This window comes from Panicum virgatum, chromosome 5K (genome assembly GCF_016808335.1).
Source record: "Panicum virgatum strain AP13 chromosome 5K, P.virgatum_v5, whole genome shotgun sequence".
Lineage (NCBI taxonomy): Eukaryota > Viridiplantae > Streptophyta > Magnoliopsida > Poales > Poaceae > Panicum > Panicum virgatum.
The window spans coordinates 19,645,568-19,667,495 of NC_053140.1; the positions used below are offsets into that span (position 1 = coordinate 19,645,568).

At 44.6% G+C, this 21,928-nt stretch overlaps 1 protein-coding gene and 2 long non-coding RNA genes across 13 annotated transcripts; 1 reads left to right on the forward strand and 2 right to left on the reverse strand.

Moving 5' to 3' along the window:
* Nucleotides 1-8,967: 8,967 nt before the first annotated feature.
* On the reverse strand, nucleotides 8,968-10,216 carry LOC120710582 (ubiquitin recognition factor in ER-associated degradation protein 1-like). Its single transcript, XM_039996225.1, has one exon. It carries the CDS (start codon nucleotides 10,016-10,018, stop codon nucleotides 9,032-9,034), a length of 987 nt encoding a protein of 328 aa, XP_039852159.1. The 5' UTR covers nucleotides 10,019-10,216; the 3' UTR covers nucleotides 8,968-9,031.
* Nucleotides 10,217-11,490: 1,274 nt separating this feature from the next.
* Nucleotides 11,491-12,458, forward strand: LOC120710583. Its single transcript, XR_005689941.1, has 2 exons — nucleotides 11,491-11,894; nucleotides 11,973-12,458. It is a non-coding gene; the product is annotated as an uncharacterized LOC120710583 (long non-coding RNA).
* A 2,492-nt stretch (nucleotides 12,459-14,950) lies between these two features.
* Nucleotides 14,951-21,585, reverse strand: LOC120706850. Of its 11 annotated transcripts, none has more exons than XR_005688471.1 (10): nucleotides 20,812-21,561; nucleotides 20,425-20,642; nucleotides 19,974-20,188; nucleotides 19,727-19,873; nucleotides 19,482-19,646; nucleotides 19,306-19,379; nucleotides 18,141-18,478; nucleotides 17,359-17,474; nucleotides 15,357-15,384; nucleotides 14,951-15,251 (listed from the first exon to the last, which is right to left on the reverse strand). It is a non-coding gene; the product is annotated as an uncharacterized LOC120706850 (long non-coding RNA). The 11 variants fall into 11 exon arrangements; XR_005688475.1 differs by having other exon boundaries at nucleotides 17,359-17,469; nucleotides 18,349-18,478; nucleotides 20,812-21,558; XR_005688474.1 differs by having other exon boundaries at nucleotides 18,349-18,478; nucleotides 20,812-21,558.
* Nucleotides 21,586-21,928: the final 343 nt, after the last annotated feature.

Consider the following 21,928-nt stretch of genomic DNA (forward strand, 5'->3'; position numbering starts at 1 on the left):
GCGAGTCGGCGCGCAGAGCGTAGGAGGGCACCGGTGTCGCAGCGGGGTGGTCGGCGTGCTGCAGGGTGAAGGGGCGGCGCGGTGGAGGAGGCGAGTCGGCGCGCGGCGTCGAGGACGGCTCGACCACCGGAGAGGTCGAGGAGGTCGACGTCGACGACGAGGTTGGCGCGTGGAGTGAAGCGCCCCGACCCGAAGATCAAGGCTAAACCATGTATTAAGTACCGAATAAGGTCTCCGGCATAATACATGTTACATCAAGTGGAGTCCAGAGTCATACAGAGCTTTATTTAACACGTACATGAGGAGTAAAGTGACAACACAAAGCTACACAGAACAGCCATAGGATAACAACTAGCATAGCGACATGCAGGACTAGCTCTTCATCCATCACGGCTCCACTCGATCAGCTTGGGTGCGGACACGATCTACTCGTAGTCTTCCGGCACAAAGTCTGGATCCTCTGGAGGAAAAATCAACAGGGGTGAGTACAAAAGTACTCAGCAAGCTCCACCTCACCCTACGGGAGGGGAATGACATGCACGACACACATTGAGCACCATGCATTAGCAATGCAACTAATGGTATGCAACTCTTCCCGACACAACCCACAATAGGTAGCTCACTAGTTGTCAGGACCACACCGTAGCCTGCCCATACCGTGGACACGGACCATTCGAATGGATTATACACTCTGCAGAGGTCGTACACTGTACCCACAAGCTCGACTGCCCGAATGGACAACCGACATAGCCGACACCCAGCCGTGGTCACGCCCCAGCCCGGCCGCACAAACCCTCGGGCCCTGACCCCAATGGTCTATACCCGTAAACCATCCCCGCGACCGTCAGGCTAACCAGTGGGATTAGGCTAAGTCCGGCCCATACCGGAACCTGTGGTCGTACTAAAGTAAGCTAGGTGAGATGTCAAAACAACTCGGTCCTTATGGTTCACCAGGGCAGCAACCATCTCTCAACATACCAACTCGAGCCTACCACCACGGTAGCACTCACCTGCCAGTCTACCACCACGGTAGCGCCGGCTCCAGCATACCCAGCTGCCCTGGTCTCAGCCAGATCCCTTCATATCCTATTCTCAGTTCTGGATATGCATGACTACTCAGATGCATGCATGAGCACACTCAATCACTCAAGTACTGGTATATGTAATCGATCCTAGACCCAGGCTACAGCTAAACGTCCTCACATGGATGCAACCGCTCACGTAGGGGTCGATGAAACTTGCCTTCGCTTGCGTACGCGTCGGCGGCGGCGGCTTCCTGCTCGTGGTATGGGTCTTCAGGCTCCTTGGCAGGCTCCTCCTCAGTCACTCCGTGATCTATGAGCGAAAATGGCACAACCGGCAAACAAACACAAGCAAGCAATAAAATAAGCTCAAATAGAGATGAAAATAGGAGGAATAGATAGTATATGATTTGAGGAGAGTTTAGGAAAAAGAGCTACGTGAAAAGGAGTTGATATGAAGGAGATATTGAGTTTTTGGTTGGTAGAATGATTTGGATTAAGTGCTCACGGCCTGGTGGGTGTTTTGGGCTTTTGTTGTGGAGTTAATGGTCGGGAGAGCTGCCTGCCATCTCATCTTGGCGCGGAACAGCTCGAGGAAGAGGACCAATTGTTGGAGCTTCGTCTCGTGAGTGAGCTGGGCTCGGAAGAAGTGGTTCAGTTGGCGGAGTGAAGAGGCTCGGTGTGCTTGGGCTGGTGACGGGGCTCATCACGGCCTTGCTCCTTTTATAGGCGAGGAGAGCAGCAGCAGCGTCGCGCAAGGACGGGCGACGGCGTGGGCTGCGGCAGCTCGTCGTCAACGCGAACAGTGGCAGCACTGAAGGCGTGAGCGCCGAGGCGGCAAAGCCGGCGAGGGCGCTGCAACGGCGTGGGCGAGGTGGGGACGCGGGAGTGGGCGGCACGGCGTGATGCCGGCGGCAGTGCGCGGTCCCATCGTGGGGCCGGCGTGTCGCGCGTGCGCGAGCGAGAGCGAGAGCGAGCGGGTGAGGCGGTTCGGCGGAAAAATCTCGGCCGGCACTGTGCGTGGCGACCCCGATTTTTAGCGAGGTGAGTGCTGCCATGATGGGTCTTTTCAAGGTCAATGGTGTGGGTACTCTGTGGCTTCCAGGGAATGATGAAGTTATGGCAAAGGAGGTAGGCACTGTCATGATTGTCTGGGAATTATGGCATGGTACGGTGACTTGAGAGGCTTTTATGGAAACGAGATGATTTTTGTCGTGGGTGCAAGCATGCGTATGCTGGTTACTGGAGGGAACGAATGTACTAGCACAAGGCAAAAATAGTTTACCTAGTAGTTATGTAATACCTCGTATAATGTTAGTATTATTTTACGTTGCTAGTTTAATTGCACCATAAGTTTTATTTTAGTGATTGCTGGAATTTGAGGTGGCCCTACTAAGTTGAGGATCTACACCAACTCACTTCAGAGTCGGTCAGTTTCTAGTTACTTAGTGTACCGGGTCCTTTTGACGGCAGAGCCGCCTTTTGCTTCTGGGAGGCAGAGCCTACCAACAGATGAAGCTGGCTTCCGGGTGGCAGAGCCAACCTTCGATGAAGCCCAGACCCTTTTGTGATCCCGGGTGGCAGAGCCAACCTTCGATGGATCACAACTTATACACTAAGTACTAAAACTTAACCGGGAGACTAACACTTATAAAGACACTTACCTTATTGGAGCAACAAAGGAACACACACCTAGCACACTCTACCTATGCTCACTTCTACCATGCCCTTGGATGTGTGTGGGGTGGAGTGGAGTAGTATGGCATGGCAAGGGGTGGCACCCTCCATATATAGGCACCCATACCCTCTTGGATGAGTGACACTTGTCACAATCTAGGAAGCTCCCTACAAATATCTAAGTTCCCTACAAATATCTAATTCTAGAAAATTCTAAATTTTACCATGACAAGAAAATATCCAAGCTTCTTGTCTTCTTATGATTCTTGTGGAACATTCTATAACCTTGTCATGGTGAACAAAATTATGCCATTGTTTATCCTTATTTTTATAGAACCTTCTAGAAGCTTGCATTATCAATTTCAACACTCCCCCCCTTAATCGTGATGAAAACTGGGATGTTACATGGAGGTCGCCGGAGTCGACGTCCACGACGACCAGGTTGGCGCGGGCTAGTGCGCGCGGAGGAGGGCCACCGGCGCGGGCGGACGCCGCCGGTGGAACGCAGAGAAGAAGTGGCGGCGGCGGCGCACGACGATGCGGCGGCGGCGGCACGACGATGCGAGGGCGCGCAGCGGCGGTCGACTGGAGGAGGCGATGAGCAGTGGAGAATTGGGAGGAAGAAGCAGAGGAGACGGATTTATACCCCAGGTCAAAGGTACAGGGTAAAAAACACAACCGGTACCTATGTAATCCTTAGGTTCCGGTTGTGTCTCCACCCGGTGCCTTAGGCTAGGCTTTAGGAACCGGTTGTTGACCCACCCGGTACCCTTGGCAAGCCTAAGGTACCGGTTCTTGACACACCCGGTGCCTTAGGCCCCAATGGGCGGGAAATGAAAATCATATATGGTACCGGATGGACTGCTAGAACCGGTACCTTAGGCCTTTTGAAGTTCACTTTTCTATCTACTTTTACCGGCTTTGAATGGAATTCTTCAGTATCTCAATGGTAACGCGATGTAATTTGGGCTCCGCGGCCACAGTTCGACTCCCGCGCGACGCCCCACTTTTTTTTACCCAAATAGGACGCTAAGGTACCGGTTGGATTTTCCAACCGGTATCAAAGGTTCTCTTTTCTTTTCGCCTTTCTTTTTCTCTTATAATTGCCTAACAAATCATTTAATTGCCTAATAAATCTGATAAATGCCTAGTAAATCATTTAATTGCCCAATAATTATATTAATTGTGTAATTAATCATTTAATCGTCTAATAAATCATTTAATTGCCTAATAAATTTGATAAATGCATAGTAAATCATTTAATTGCACAGTAAATCTGATAATGTTAATGAATAATATTATCAGAGTTAATCATTCAACTAATGGAATATTAACGATGGTTCGCTTTACAATCATCCCTTCATTGTGATCATGACCTGCGTAGGGAGTCTCCTCTTGGGCAAAAAAAATACTTGTGTCAACCTCCACTGCGAACGGAGTCATGTCTTCGACCTTGTTGTATTCTTCTTCATCTGTGACATCATCGACTCCTACAATTTTTCTTTTGCCTGCCAGGACTATGTGGCGCTTTGGCTCATCTTCCACACCTACAAAACTTGATTTATTTCTAGACTTATACTTTTTCGGTTTGCTAGACATGTCCTGCACATAGAAAACTTGGGTGACATCCTTAGCTAGGACGAATGGTTCGTCTCGATAGCCAAGCTCTTTGAGGTCTACCGTTGTCATTCCGTACTCATCGATATCGACACCTTTTCCTGTGAGTTTAACCCATTGGCAATGAAATAGAGGGATCTTTAATGGCCCATAGTCGAGTTTCCAGATCTCTTCAATGTAACCAAAATATGAGTTTGTTTGGCCACTAGAGTCAGTGGCATCTATACGGACACCACTATTTTGATTGGTGCTCTTTTTATCTTGGGCTCTTGTATAAAATGTATAACTATTAAATTCATATTCTTGGTACATCAGGATTGAATTTGCCAGACCCCTAGCCAGCCAAGCTAGCTGCTCATGAATTTGATCGTTGGCCATGACTTCCTTCTGCAACCAGGTAGCGAATGTATCGTTATGATGTTTTGTAATCCATGTCTCAGACTTCAAAGGGTACATGCTTCGCACAATTTGCATGTGATCCTCCATGTATGGAGCCACCAAGGTTGATTATTGCAGAACTGTGAGATGTGCTTTGCTCAACGTGGCATGATCTGTGGCATTTACTGATTTTCTTCCAAGTGTGCACTTTCCAATCAGCCGCCCCTCATGACGTGATACTGGAATCCCAATTGGGCAGAGTTTTTCCACATAGTCAACACAAAACTCAATGACTTCCTTTATGATGTAACCCTTTGCAATGCTTCCTTCTGGACGAGCCCGATTACGAACGTATTTCTTAAGGACTGCAAAGTATCATTCAAAAGGGAACATATTATGAAGGAAAACAGGACCGAGAATACCAATCTCTTTGACCAGGTGAACTAGAAGATGTGTCATAATATTGAAAAATGATGGAGGAAATATCATTTCAAGACTGACTAAACTTTGGACAACATCCTCTTGTAGCCTGCTTAAACTCGATGAATCGATTGCCTTTTGAGAAATTGTGTTGAGAAAGGCGCATAGCTTTATGATTTTTGCTCGAACATTAGCTGGTAGAATACCTCTAAGTGCAACTAGAATCAATTGCGTCATCAACACGTGACAGTCATGGGACTTTACGTGTGCGAATTTCTTCGCTTTCAAGTTCAGTAGCCTCTTTATATTCGAAGAGTAGCCTGATGGGACCTTGATACCGTTCAAACAGTCGAACATATTTTGCTTCTCTTCCTTACTAAGAGTGTAGCACGCAGGACCTACGTTGAAGATCTTGCCGCGCTTCCAATGGATCCTTTGGCTTACCGTAGACACCAAGGAAGCCTAGAAGGTTCACACAAAGATTCTTTGTTAGGTGCATCACATCAATTGTGTGGCGGACGTCTAAAACTTCCCAATAAGGTAACTCCCAAAAAATACTCTTCTTCTTTTACATAGGTGCACGTCCGTCATCACTTTGCACTGATCTGCTGCCGGGTCCTTTTCCGAATACTAATTTTATATCTTTGACCATTTCAAACACCATTTTCCCACAACGGTGCCTAGGCTTGGTACGATGATCTGCCTTTCCATCGTAGTGAGCATGCCTCCTCCTTAATGGGTGCTTGATCGGAAGAAATCGACGATGACCCATATACACGATCTTCCTACAGTGCTTGAGGTACGTGCTGTCGATTTCTTCTAAACAATAGGTGCATGCCCTATAACCCTTATTGGAATGTCCGGAGAGGTTGCTTAGTGTTGGCCAATCGTTGGTGGTTACGAAAAGCAATGCACGAAGGTTAAAATGTTCATATGTGTGCGCATCCCACATACGAACACCCTCCTCTTTCCACAACAATAGAAGATCCTCAATCAGTGGTTTCAGATACACATCTATATCGTTACCGGGTTGCTTCGGACCGGGGATAAGCACCGGCATCATAATGAATTTCCGCTTCATACACAACCAGGGAGGAAGATTGTATATACAGAGTTTCACAGGCCAGGTACTATGGCCACTGCTCTGCTCACCGAAAGGATTCATGCCATCTGTACTTAAGCCGAACCTTATATTCCTCACATCATTTGCAAATGTTGGGAATGTTCTGTCCACTTTTCTCCACTGCGACCCATCAACGGAGTGTCTCAACATATTGTCTTGCTTACGTTCTTCTTTGTGCCATCGCATCAATTTAGCATTCGTTTTGTTCATGAACAAATGTTTCAGATGTGGTATTAGAGGGAAATACCACATCACCTTGCAGGCACCCTCTTCTTGACACGCATCCCCTCAACGTCGCCAAGATCATCTCGAGGGATCTTATACCGGCATGCGTTGCATACAGGGCATGAATATAAATTTTCATACTCACCTCGATATAGGATGCAATCATTAGGACAAGTATGTATCTTCTGTGCCTCTAATCCTAAAGGACAAACAACTTTTTTTGCCTGGTATGTTGTCTCCGGCAAGGTGTTACCCTCAGAGAGTAAGTTTTTTATAAGTTTCAGCAAGTACTCGAATCCCTTGTCAAACAAACCATTTGATGTCTTACATTGCAACAATTCCAATGTGGTACCCAACTTATTTTGGCCTTGTTTGCAATCTGGGTACAACAATGTTCTGTAGTCCTCCAACATACGCTTCAGATCTCTCGATTCCTTTTCTGTTTGGCAAACTTCCTCAGCTTCGCGCAGCATCTGACCAAGATCATCTTCTACAACGTATCCTTTAGTATCTTCTTCAGGCTCACCCATTGCAGTGTCATTGAAAAATGCATTATAATTGGCTGCAAAGTCAGGAATCATGTCCTCTTCTTCTACATTATTATCCAGCATAATTCCTCTTTCTCCATGCTTGGTCCAAACATAGTAGTTCGGCATGAAACCACTATTGAACAAGTGACTATGGATGGTTCTTGATGATGAGTAATCCTTCTCATTCTTACAGAATTTGCATGGACAACGAACGAAACCGTCATATTTGTGTTTCTCGGCCGCTTCTATGAATTCATGCACGCCATCAATGAACTCCTTTGAACACCGGTCGGCCATATACATCCATTGCCGACTCATCTGGGTCCACAATATATTTATATACATCATTGTAGTGTACAAATAGTACATTCATACTACCAATTTATAACTAACATTGAATACGCTATTAATAAAACTTAACTACAAAAATATAATAATGCAATGATTCTCTTTTGCACGGTAATTCTGGCTGTATTAATGGCAGTGGCACGATAATGTTTTTTCTTGTAGACACGCACGCTGCAGCGCAGCAGCGGTAGGCCTAGCTGAGTTGCGGGTCTCGAATTGGCGCAGTATGCATCTCGAATGTGGAATCTTGTAAAGTTTTGGAATTTTGAAGGGAACTAAATAAAGCCTCCTTGCATATGTAATTGATAATATTTCCATACAAAATTTGAATTCAAATATATAATTGATAATGCATATAACTATAATAAATATATATTATTCACTTATCAAATAAATTGATAAAACATATAAATACAATAATCTGATAGTATTCACATATCAAATAAATTGATAACACATATAACTACAATAAAATGCTACAAATAAAAATAATTATTACATATATAAACTAAATTAAATGATAACTGCTTCTAAAAACCAATTGTTAAGTTATGGAGAAAAATAACTAACTTTTTTTGAAAAAAATAAAAAATCGCCCCCTCCCCTCACTCAGCTGCCATGAACAGTGAGTTCACGGCAGCATGGAGGGGGAGGGGTTGGGGTATTTATAGGCGTGGGCTAAAGGCACCGGTTGGTGCTCAATAACCGGTACCAAACAATAGGCTTAGGCACCGGTTGAAGTTACCAACTGGTGCCTTTGTGGTGGGCACGTGGCGGCACCGGGTCATGGCAAAACCCGGTGCCATTGTCCGCTCTTTAGGCACCGGTTGGTGCCACCAACAGGTGCCTATACTGGGGTTTTGGTACCGGGTGATGCTTTAACCCGGTACCAAATCTCTTACCTTTGTTCGCCGCTGGCCAAAGGTACCAGCTGCTTTTGCAGCCGGTACTGATGCGTGGCATTAGTACCGGTTGCAACAGCAGCTGGTACATTTGGTCAGGACCTTTGGCCCGTTTTTTAATAGTGGTTGGTTTGTACCTGATATATTCCCATCTAAAAAAAAAGCTGATTAGCTTCATAACATGCCATTAAGCAACAAGAAGTTTGCAGCGGAAACAACAATGAATTGCTATATTTCTATATTAAGGTAATAAGCATTTACATGATTCAATTCATATCTACTCTACATTATGGTGACCACAGTAATCAGAGAGCACAATGCACGCGGTCAGTGTAGTATTATCCAGTAAAAGAGCAGCATACTAGCAATAACAGCTATTTTTTCAAGGAGTAACTCTTCCCCGTGAACGCTTGGAACTTGGGCTCGTCCTTCTTCGGGGGTTCCCCGGCCTGTTTAACAGGAGCCTTCTGTGCTTCTTTATTATTATCGGTGTTGCTTCTTGCTGCCCTCGCCCCGTTTGATTCGCTAGCACAAAACATTGTAGTTTATTTTGACCAATAATTAGAGGTATTAAATAAAATTATTTTACAAAACTAACTCCACGATCCCTGCGCTACTTCGCGAGACGAATCTAATGAAGACTTTGACCATATGATTAGAAAATAGTTACTGTAGCATTATTGTAGCCAATCATAGATTAATTACCATCATTAGATTCATCGCGAAAAATTACACACATCCGTAAAAATTTTTTACAAATAAACTTCATTTAATGACTCACATTTTGTGCTACGCATCCAAACGAGGCCTCGAACCGAACACAAGCTTCCCTGTTTTCTGACGAGCGGATGAGCTGCTCGCTCCAGAAGCTGCCGGTGCCACAGACGACGTTTGCTGCTTTTTTCCTCTTCCGTTTGAATCTGAATGCGCTGCAGAGCGTGCTGCAATGGTGGAAGGAGCCTCCGACGCTGCTTGTAGCTCCGAGGCGTTACCATCCAATCTTTTCCCGGAACCAGTAAACGGTCTGAACTCTGGAGTCTCATCATCTTTAGCCACAGCATCGTCGTCTCCAGCTTCAGAAGGTGAAGCCGTAGGTTGCTGCGGTTTCTCGGGCTCCCTGTAGTCAAGCGGCGGCGCGAAGTCCACCTCGCAGTCCGTGTCGACGATGCTGACCGCCGTCGCCGGCCTCATCTCGACGATGTCGACGCGGTTGCTCCGGTTGTTGTAGGCGACCGCGATGGTGTCCCCCGTGGTGAAGCACGAGAAGGCCCGCAGCGTCTTCTCCAGGACGGCCTTGAGGTTGGAGACGTCCAGGAAGGCGGCCGCGTGCGGCCGCAGCTTGACGTAGGTGCCCTTGGGGAGCGACGCGCTCCGCACGCGGACGGCGTCGCCCGCCCGCAGCCGCAGGTTCTCCATCATCCACCCCGGCATCACCACCGTGCCTTCGTCGGCGACGAACTCCAGCACGCCGCAATGCGAGGTCCGCGGGTCGGATGCTTGGGCGGCGGCCGTCGCGCCGCCGGTGGCGTCGTTGGCGTCGCCGCTGGCGGCGTTGGCGTTGCTGCAGCCGCGGAGCTCGAATTGCATGGGGTAGTCGATGCGGAGGGACGCCAGGCGGTGGAGCGCGGACGCCGGCAGGAGCACCTTGTCGCCGGTCTCCAGGTGCGGCCTGGCGGCGGAGGACGCCGGGTAGCAGCGGTAGGTGTGCTCGAACCTGCTGCCGCCGCCGCCATGGTAAGCGGGTCGTCGTCGTCCCCCGAAACCGAAGAACATCATCTCCTGCTATTTGCTAGCTAGCTGTAGATTCTTGGAGCCCTTTACGACCTTGGCTTTGCTTCAACTAGCTTTAGCTGTCGATTCTTGGAGCCCTTTACGACCTTGGCTTTGCTTCAACTAGTTTTGTCTCAACCGAGAGATCACGAGAACTTGATCGATCGATCGGATGGACCGAGGCTGCTTCGAGCGCGCTTCCGGTAGAAGGCCAGTTGGGGGAGGCGGACGACGGCGCGCGGCCGCACATATGTATCGCGGCCCGACGACGCCGAGTCGGAGTGGGATCGGGACAAGCTACAGGGAGTCGAGTCGACGAGGTGGTCACCGGTCACCACACCGTACGTCCGTACCGCGAATCGGATCGCGAGATCGTCACGTGTTGCTCTGCGCCGCCGAACTACGTGCTTCTGCCGACGGACACGGTTAATATATGGCACCGTTTAGTTCCAAAAACAAAAAATTTTGGATGTCAAATCGACACTTTAACCAGATGTCGGGAGGGTTTTTCGGACACTAATTAAAAAACTAATTTCAGAACTCACTTGGAAACCGCGAGACGAATCTTTTAAAGCCTTTGACCGCATCATTAGCACATGTGGGTTACTGTAGCACTTATAACTAATCATGTACTAATTATGCTCGAAAAATTCGTCTCGACGTGTACATCCTAACTGTGTAATTAGTTTTATTATTTAATTACATTTAGTACTTCATACATGTGTTCAAAGGGAATGTGAAAATTTTTGGGTGAAAATTTTTGGGAACTAAACGCACCCATACTGCAATATTGACATTCACAACCATATCAAAAGTGTGGTGAGGGCATGTTTGGTTGTCCACCATATTTTGCCACACTTAGGCAAGTGTGGCAAAAAATATGGCCACCACACATTTCTTGTCTAAGAGAATTTTGCTACACTTTTTCTTACCTATGACATGTGGGGTTTAAATGAATTTTGTCTAAGCTTGGTTACCAACCAAACATCTACCAATTTGATAAAACTTACCTAAAATTAGGTGTGACAAAGTATGGCTATAAACCAAACACCTCCTAAATTCTCTGAACCTAATCAAACGACCCTAATCAAACGAGTCTTCGAACCAGCGGTGATGCTGTTTTTAAGCCAACGGTGATGGGTCTTGTGCATTTGCTAGTGTTTATTTGACGTTAAAACACTACTAGAAAACAGGCTAAAGATCCAAGCCAAAAGTACTATTTGTTGCATGAACCGGTACTAATATGAGGCATCTGTACAGGTTGCAACAATAGCCGGTACTTTAGGCCTGCGTCGAGCGCTAGCAAGACACACCACAGCACAAACCGGTGTCAATGCACAAACAAAGGCACCGGTTAATTCCATGAGCTGGTACCAAATTGACCATGCATCAATGGCACCAGATGCTGGCACGACCCGGTGCTTATGAAGTAGACATTAGCACCGGGTCATGCCATGACCCGGTGCCTATGCTAGCCCTCGACATAGGCACCGGTGCAAATGATCACCCGGTACCAAAAACCGGCCTCTCGCTTCTCGATATTTCCAAGTCCCTGACGACTCCTCACTCTTATCTCTACCCCTCTCATTTCTCCACCTCTCATCTCTCTCTGCCTTATCCTCTCGCTGAAGAAGCCGGACGTGCGGGCAGCTAGCCGCTGCCGCGGAGCGCGCGGGCTCCGCTTGCCACAGAGCGCGAGGAGCTGCCGGGCGTGCGGGCACCTAGCCGCTGGCCGCTGCCGCCGCCAGGCGCTGCCGTGGTGCGCCGGCCGCCGCCGCCGCAGAGTGCGCGGGCTCCGCTTGCCGCCATGCAGAAGATCTTGGAGTTCGGCACCTCCGGTTAGGTCCCCAGCTTCATATCGGAAGCTATCCAGGCAAGCTATGTATGCACTCACGTGGCCGTTGTTCTTGCTTGCTTTCCTCTTCGTAGCAAAATTAATTGGTTTAATTTGTGACCGCAGCTCAGCACGCGAGACGACCGTGGGAGCTAGCCCCCGTGGGGCGAGCAACTCTACCTGGCGGCAAGCGGGTCCACTCGGCGGCGAGCAACGGCGAGCGGATCCGCGTGGCTGGCGCCGCGGGGCCGGCGAGAAGCTCCACACAGGAGCCGGCCATGGGAGCTAGCCCCCGTGGGGCGAGCAGCTCTACCCGGCGGCGAGCGGGTCCACCCGGTGGCGAGCAACGACGAGCGGCGGGTGAGCCGCTCCGCGCGGCCGGCGAGGGCCTCTGCGGCGGCGAGCAGCTCCGCGTCGAGCCGTGAAGTGTGGGCGGCCGCCGAGGAGTCCCAGTGGGCGAGCGAGAAGCCGCCGCCGTGGGTGATTTTTTTTTCTTTTTTCTTACTTTTTTGAAATAGAGATGCATGTGGAATTGTATGGATTGTATCTATCTTGTGATCGATTCTTCGAATGATTTGCGAAATCTATGGATTGTATCTATATTTTGTGGTTGATTCTTAGAATGACGGGTGAGGGTGTGAGGGGAACGGGAGAGGATGCGAGGGAACGGGAGAGGACACGATGGAACGAGCATGGTGGCCTTTGGTACCGGTTGTTATTTCCAACCGGTACCAAAGAAGAACTTAGGCACCGGTTGAAAAACCCGGTGTCTTAGATCGACGCTTTTGGTTCCGGTTTCGGGGTACCGGTTCGAAATCCGGCACCTAAGGCTCTTTGGAACCGGTGCTCATGGCTCTTTTTCTAGTAGTGAAATATTATTAGAAACCTATTTACTAAGATATGAGCTAGTGGGGTGCATCCACGACTGGATTAACCCCAATGCTGAGAGTACCGATCAAAGTGGCCGACGAATCAAATACTTTTATCAGATGTCCTCAGATGTTGTAGGTCGGGAATAGTTAGTCTGGGAATCACTTTCACTCTCTTGGGAAATTGTTCTGTTACACTAGAACACTGCCGGCAACTGCAGCAAAAAACAATATACGATCGAGGTCATCACCCTTGGCCACTTGAGTAAAACTCTCAGCAAAACTAACGATTCTTGTAGTGATCATATATTATGATAAAATATAGATGAACAACAAGAAAGGAGATGATAGAATAATAAATAACTAAAACTAAAGCACATCTTCAAGTTATGTTGTCATACGAGCATCTAGATTGCCCTTGACTGTGAACACGGCTGATATATCAGTTTTTAACACTTAGGAAGAAAAGAGAATAATTATCTAAAAAATCTATAAAATTCTGATAAAACCTAAGCATGGATAAACACATTCGAAAAGATATCGCATCCCGGGTGGGTGTGGCAAAAATGTAGGTCATTTAGTTTTATATACTAATTTAAAGGACAAAGTTAATTTACTTCCTCCAAGTATAGCCAAAGTACCAGTAACCCTAAAAACTATAACTTGTTCAATTTACCTCATAAACTAAGCCATAATACAATTTATCTTTTTTTATTTCTCCATACACAAGTTGAATTTTAATTTTTCCGGGATTATAGTGGTCATCACAATACATTTAAAAAAATTCTTATAGTTTTTTATCAATATATTAGGCTCATTAGATTCATCTCGCGATTTATAATCCATCCGTGCAAAAAGTTTTGTAAATAGATTTTATTTAGTACTTCGAAATAGCAAGATTCTGTTTCAAAAATTTTATCCGTAAAGATCTAAACACAGCCTAACTAATAAGCGTCCACCCAAAAAAAATTTTGTGATCTATCTTTAGTTTTGGAAGTTCCGCAATCCAAGAAATCTTCTCTAACTTTTAGCAAACCTTTCCAGAAGTGCTGATCGAGTCACCAGCTTCCAAATGAATACCTATATCAACGTAGCGTCCTATGGCCTATGGGGCCTTACCGGGACTAGTAGGGTATACGTGGCACAATATTGCAAAAAAAAATAACTACATTAAATTTTAGTCGCAACAAGCATTTTAAAAAATTATATATGGTGAAAACAAGTACCGAGGTCTCAATTATGGTAAAAATAGACAAAATATTCAATCTATGAAAAAATATATAATTATAAAAATAGGTAAATGTTATGTATAGGAAAGTGTATAATGGAATGTATAAGTATATAATTATAAAAATATGTTTGGAACATGATACCGCTACGAACACAACTGTTTTCTAATAATGCATTGCGTTCTATTCACTGCATAGTGAAGATAGTGGCGCATATTTAAAGTTAAATTACTTAAAAATGGGTTGGATGACATCAAATAACTATTGAAAACTATCATAAATAAATTTAGCATGGTTAAAACATGAAATACACTTGTTAATTTCTCGGATCATGTGTTGCTTTTTATAGAATTCATTAATTCAAATATATGCACCTACTTACAATCATAAGTATTTCAATAATTTGTCTATAATTTTTGCAATGCATATACCTACACGCAGTTAAGAGTTGTTTGGTTCTAGAGGCTAAATTTTAATTTCTGTCACATCAAAGAGAATATTAGTATTTAAAGTATTAGATAAAGTTTTATTATAAAACCAAGTGCAGAACCCTAGGGTTAATCTGCGAGACGAATCTAATGAGGTATATTAATCCATAATTAGTGAATAGTTATTATATTATTACTGTTGCAAATCATGTATTAATTAGGCTTATTAGATTCGTGTCATGAATTATCACTTATCTGTCAAAAAAATTATAAATAAATTTTATTTAATACTCTTAAATAACAAGATTCTCTTTGATGTGATACGAACTAAATTTAAGTCCGTAGAAACAAACAACACCTAAGTCTAGGGAGCCAAGTTTGGGTAGCATATAAATGAAGAGGTAAAAAAGAACTTCCATATAAATGAAGAGGTAAAAAAGAACTTCATAAGATTAAATTATCAATGCCATATGTTCCCAAGATCTGAAAAAGTATAATTAGACCTATCGGAAAACTAACATATGAAAAAAAATCTGAAAACAAACATATAGAAATAAACATGACTTTAAAAGTGCACATCAAGTCAACTCAAGTGAATTTTGCACACCAAAAATACCAACACTAATAGCTTGTCAGTGTACAATTGTATCAATACTTCCAAGCTCTCGGTTCAAATAATCACATATTACATGATTGAGATCATCTTTCCACAGTATATCTCAATGTAGAGTGCCAAACAGTCTTTTTTAGCCCACCCATTCAATAGGCAAAGAAACGATTTCAATGCATCGAAACAAAAAAATTGTAGAAAAAACATCATTGCAAGTAGAATGCCACCCCTCTACGCTTTCCATGATGTCCTGACGCTTCCTTGCAATGCTGACATTGGGAGAAATAAAGGGAGAAATAAATACATTGCTGACACATGTAGACCAATCAAATGATATTTCATCCTCTAAGCTAATGTATAGCGAGCAAATTCACCTCACAGAAAAGCATAATGCTCCTCTTCCTAGAAAAAGTACAACATGTGAAATAATAAATAATATTTAGAAAAGATATAGTGGTCAATTGAGCATTAAATCATCAAGTCAAACAAAAAATATTTCATCCTCTAGGCGACAAGGCGGTGGCGGCTCGCCTTGCTTAAGGTCTCGCCTTAGCCCGCCTAGGCGTCACCTAGGCGATAAGGCGGTGGTGGATCGCCTCGCCTCGCCTTACCGCTTTAAAAACATAGATTAGAATCAAAGGCATCTAAATTGCAGTCCATCTAAATCTTGGGTTTCACAAGAACATCAGATTTTCATACACTTGAGTTTATTCACTAAAAAGTTTTTTTTCAGTTGTATAATTGAAGCAATCTACCAGATCGATTAACAACAGCATTTTAACAAGGGAACACGATTCACATGCTAAAAGTTACATATCTCAATCAACACAGGGGAAATGCCAAATTATACTTGACATAGATACTGTTTGGGCACTATAGTTTACTCACCACAAAGGCAGCAAAGACAACTAAACCGTATATATACTTAATAATTCATAAACACAGGGTTTCCAAATGATTGACTTATTAATATAATTGCAGTGTTTAGATGAAGATTTACCTGAGTTAAATTTCATAATTAATCCTAATCATCTCCAATCATCCAGTTTAACTATTGCAGACACTATCACCCATGATGATGATGTTCATAATCTCAGAACATATCTCCAATCATAGCAAATATATTCTATAAAAAAACGTGGCTCCTAAGAACAAACATATATATCCAATGTATTAACAAGGAAAATTTAGTTCTCAGTTTTCAAGTGGAAGCAATTTAGAGTAGTGTTTCTCAGACCATGACCAAATTTTACTGACAGCTAGCAAGCCAATTTAAAGAGAATTAATGAAGATGCTTTGGACTTATAAATTGATTTCTCTCTTTTGTACTCTACGAGGATGCAAAAAAATATCTGGATTTAGATAAGACTTATCATATCGAAACTCAAGCTATGTCTGGACATACATCTATCTATATGAAATTACCATGCTTACATGACATTCTAGGTGATCACCTGATCGGAATATATTGAGCACGTGTCACAATGCAAAAAATAGCAGAACAGACTAACTACCACTTGGCCTCAAAATTTCAGATCAACCAACTAAACCAAATTAGTCTTGGCAAGAAACAACACTTATCAATCAAACCATGTTATACAGTCGTCCGACTAATCGCGATTAGTCGACCTTATCGCTCCGCTGGCTTCGATAAGTGAAATGACTAGCTTTTGTTGATCAGATGTCTGATCGTCCGACTAATCATCGCCTAATCGCGATTAGTCGTCTGACTAGCTACTTGGACGATCAGGCCAAAACCAAAAGATGTCCAACAGACCAGCACTCCAGCCCGCCGCCTGTACTGTGCTGATGTGTTGTTCAGCTGAAGTGTTCAGCTTATTATCAACTTATCATTTGAACCTATTTATGTACTGAATGTCTGAACACTGAACCTATTTAGCTGTCTAATTGTCTATGTAATATGTATGCTTTGCTGGTTGCCTGCTGCCCTGGTTTAGTTGTGTTCTTTTTAAATTTTGAATTACTTGCTCATTTGCTGTAATGTTGTTACACATTTAATTTCAGCTACTGACTTCAGTTTTTCTCTTTGTAATTACAGTTTCAGCAGCAGAACAGCAAGGATATGGAGTGTGGGACAAGAATATGGAGTTCTGGACAGTTCAAACATCAAATCTCACAAGTGTCACCAACTAACTATCATTGTGGTGTTCCTGCTTGCTATATAGTATATAAGTACATATACATGTACATATATATCGTGGGATATATAGGACGACTATAGCGAAGACTAAGACCGACTAGGGTCGACTAATCGACCTGATCGACGACTAGTCGCCTTATCGGTGTCATGGCGACTAGGTTCGACTAGACAACTGTATAACATTGCAATCAAATAATCTCATTTTTATCAGGTACCTCATCTGGCAACTGTAGGGCTAATCCTTTGAGCAGAGAATATATGAGAGGTACTTTCTCATCAAGCACTGCTCCAACAGCCTCAACCAACATTCGACAGAAAGTCATCGCCTGCCCTGCTTGAATACTGAGGTCAGCCAATGTCTCAATATCAATAATTTGCTTCAGATTCGCATAATCCTATCACCAGAATTTACACTTACAGCTAAACCCTCCAAGGCATCACGATTTGACCTCAATGCTGAATCGATACAATTTAACGGTGCAGATATATGTTCCCTTAGCATCGTATCATAAAACATAGTCTAATATATAGAGAATAAATTTGCCATTTTATCATGCACGATACAATTTAACGGTGCAGATATATGTTCCCTTAGCATCGTATCATAAAACATAGTCTAATATATAGATAATAAATTTGCCATTTTATCATGCACGTATAAATGTCGACATGTTAAGATTATATTATACGAATAGAAATTACATAAATTCGAATACAGTTTGAATTATTTATTATATGGAATACATTAAGTAAATTCACTAGAGAACTTTTAAGTTTCAGAAATTATGGAAAAAGAAACACCACCGACATCGCAATTTTGGAGAACACCACATGTAACTCGACTAATCGAAACTGTGATACAGTAGTTTGAAAGTGTTGGGCAATGTTACGAATGCTGAACACAACCAATAAAATTTTCCAGTGTTATGTTAGTCTCCAACAGCCTGATACTTCAGGGTGATTCATCATTTAAAAGGAGCAATGCTAGACAACGCACCTTGACCTATTAAATGGAGAAGGGACCGAATGCCTTAGCAGCCTAATCATCCATCAGACCAAATTGAGAAGAAGCTAAACCCAAAACTGTATAAAATATACCTGAAGATGATATTACAAATTTCTCTAAACACCTAGCCATGATTATGGCATTCCAGCATGTCTACTGTTATTTCAGATAACAAGTGGAAAGGATAGACAAGAATTACCAATCCCTAATCCCCCTTCTTCCTCCTAATCTCATCTCCTTCACCATTGGGCAGCCGGGCAACAACCCCGACGCCATTACGAACCGACACTACGAGCTCTGTAGCCGAGGCCCTGGCGGCCTTGATAGAACTGCAAAACATAGTAACAATAAGCATTATTTCAGATCTCATGTGATGCCAAAGCATCTAAAATCCGGAAACACTTTAGAACTATAATCCGTTTGTGAGCTGGCGATTTTCATCACAGCACACTGAAGTTCTAGGCACAAATCAGTTAAAAGGATCCGATTAGAAGTTTTTCAGTTGCCTTGTAAACTTATAAACTCTAGCATCAAATGAACCTTTGATTCCTGTAAGGCTTTGAAGATGACTAATAAAATAGAACATTAGCCACATGTACAGAGTATTGAATGAGTGAAAGCAAGCAGGTGCCAAAAACAAGGTATCAATTGAAACACAGATGCATCAGATTCTACTATATATCTAGACACAAAGTATATAACATCAAAATTTGTGACGTCACACAGTATAATATCATCGGAATCCGCATCCATGAAAACTGATAACCTCAGTGGAAATGGCATGCATGAATACCAGCTAAGCAAATGTGAGTCTATCACAATCCGGTAAGTTGTCTCATGCTCCTATGAAAAGACATAATGTAATATTAATTCAGACATAATCTTTAATTGCAGGGACAGAAACATTTTAACTATTCATGATAATTTCATAACCCATAATGAGGTAAAAGAAATCCAGACTTTTGTAAATATTTTTTGCTGCACCAATTGCAGAAATGTATATGTTTGAGGATTTAAAATAATAATAATTTCCTTGAGAAACATGCACATGCATATGCTACCGGCCTACATGTCCACTACAAGGAGACAACTTTAGAGAACCAAACAATGAAGCTCTTTTGTAATAATTGTTTAATAAGTTTACAAAAGAACAAACCTGCAGGTGGAATGCTTTACATCAGTACAGAATTTTAGAGCTTGTCCACAAAAACCCATGGTTTGATTTGCCATCTGCAAACAAGCATGAAGATTGGTCAGTCCAAAAAGGAAGCGCATTACCCATCATCAAGCATGCTCAACTAATTACTATAAAGACAAGATGTGACTACCGACCTGGCATTGGTACATGTTCCTAGGACTTTGGTTGTGATCAGACCAAGGTGACAGATTGACAACTACACTAAGAATAGTGGTAGGATGGATTTCTTCATGAGTTGCAGGAAACATTTCTTTTCTTCCATCATCCCCACAATCAGGACACCATATCTCCATAAATGCCTTATTTAGAATATAAAAATGAAGTCTTGTGCTATTGGCAAGAAGTAATATAAGAAACACAGAAATTGATTAAAGCTAACCTGTTCAAATGGTCCAATAAGCTCAAAATTTTGCTTTCCACCAGGTACACTTAAATGATTCTTGACAGGTCGAACAAAAAGGTAAAGTCCAGGATAAGCTCCACAGAGACTAAGAGGAACTTAGCCAAATTCGAGATCTTTAGGAATCTGATAAAAACTAAAACATGTCCCTGAGTTCGAACATGATGGCAAAATTTCAAAATATGAATCCAATTAAACAAAAGCATGATAACAGAAGAGAACAGACCCCAGAGTGTGCCAGAAGTTTCAACTTCCGAAGAAAATTAACTGCTTCCTCAATCTAAGCAGAAGACATGGTATCAAGAATCCATCCATCCAATTGTACATGTAGTACTTATGGGGGACCAGATCGTTCAACACGAACCAACTGAGCAGAAAGTGACATCTTTATTTTCTCAAAATCTCTAACCACCCCTTCTGAATTGTAGAACGATGAAATACCTGACAGACCAAATATAAGCTGGAGCTAAGAAAATGACAACGATGTATTTTTAGCTGCGTTGTCCCCAAAATGACAAGGACACAGGTATAAAAACATTTAGACAGAAAATGCAGACACAATATGCTGTCAAAATGAAAGAGAAACAAGTCCAGGATGTGAAAGAAATTAAAGTGGTGTTTTGGGGAGGTTGCGCAAATTCAAATTCTAGAGAAATGACAAGATGAGAATATCTTACGGCATGTGGAAGTCATATGATTCAATAAACCACGCAGCCATCCTTCACCTTGGTGTCTCCTCCAGTCTTCAGCACCACCAGCTCCACAGAAGCCATGGCATCACATTCGAGGCGAGTCTCACCCAAAGGCTCATCAATCAACCGAGAGTCAGATCTGCTGAGCTCGTCCTTTTGAGTGCACAGCCGCGCTGTCTGAGGGCACTTCATTCCCGATTAAGCTATGTGAACCACGCAAGCACATACGTACGACGGCACGAGCATGGAGACAGAATATAAGAACAAATAATGGGAACCGGACCATATGGATAAGACAAATCCGCGGGAATCGGAGTTTTTTTTTCTTTGAGCATGGAGCATGCGGGAAATCGGACTCGGAGAGGGCATTACCGTTCTTGGCCATCTCGTTGAGGAAAGGCAGCAGCCGCCTGTAGCCAAACGAGCGGGGTCGCGCACGAGCTTGGACAGCGTGAGCACGTGACCCGCAGGAGCTTGGACCGCCGCCGCCCTGGCCTCGGGTGGCGTGTGCTCTCCACAGATCCGGGCTTCACGGATGCGGTGCACTCGGGGGAGGAGCCAGCGGCGGCAGGGACAACGCGGCCCCGTCGGAGGCGGAGGTCCTTGATGGAAACGCCTCCGACGCCGGATCCGGTAGAGCCGGCCCATGGTCGCCTCGTCGGTCACCAGCCCCGCCGAAATCTCCGCCGCCTGCTCGGATGGGGAGAAAGAGAACCGGGAGAGGCGTCGGAGGGGAAGGCGAAGGGGAGGCTCCCCCACGGCATCAGTGAGGCGGCGAGGAGGGGGCCGACGGAGGGCGCCCCCGCGGCAGCAGGGCAGAGGAGAGGGGCGGCGATTGGCGCGGGGAGGAGGAGGGCAGCGCTCGGTAGAGGGGACGAGGGGAGCGGCGCGCAGGGCCAGGCGCTGGCGCGAGCGGGGAGGCAACGCGGCGGGCTGCCGGCGCCGTCGGAGGCGAGGAGGCTGGGTGTGGCAGGGAGGTTTCAGATCCGCGCGCGCGGGGGCGCCCGCCCCGAGAGCCGGTGCTCCGCGCGGGATAGGCGGCGTTCCGTCCAGACGTCGAGCGCGGGGCGTCCGCGCAGAATCGGCGGCTACCCGTCCCGCAGATGGCGTCGTTGAAGCTGCAAGGCCAATAGCATCACGGGTACATCGGGGTGGCTCGAGAAGGCCGCGGTGGAAAAAAAACGCGAAGTGGGCGCGCCCCCTCCCTATTGCACGGGCGGAGGCACCGTTTTCGGCCTGCCATACCCTGCGAAATATTTGGTGCTTTTAGGTGAACCCAAAAATAAAATTTGTGAGGTGAATCAGAAGATTAAATTTGGTAAGAAATATTTCAATTGTCATGAATCCTTATAATATAGATATAGATAATCCATAGGTGCATCACAAAGCTCTAACCAAGTAGCACATATCTGGACACAGAGAAGCCCACGCATGGACGCTCCCATATATTACGGATTGTTTATTTGTTCCAATCACCCGCATATACATA

Coding starts and splice junctions, on each gene's coding strand:
- LOC120710582 (XM_039996225.1), bottom strand. CDS start 10,018: ATGATGTTCTTCGGTTTCGGGGGACGACGACGACCCGCTTACCATGGC.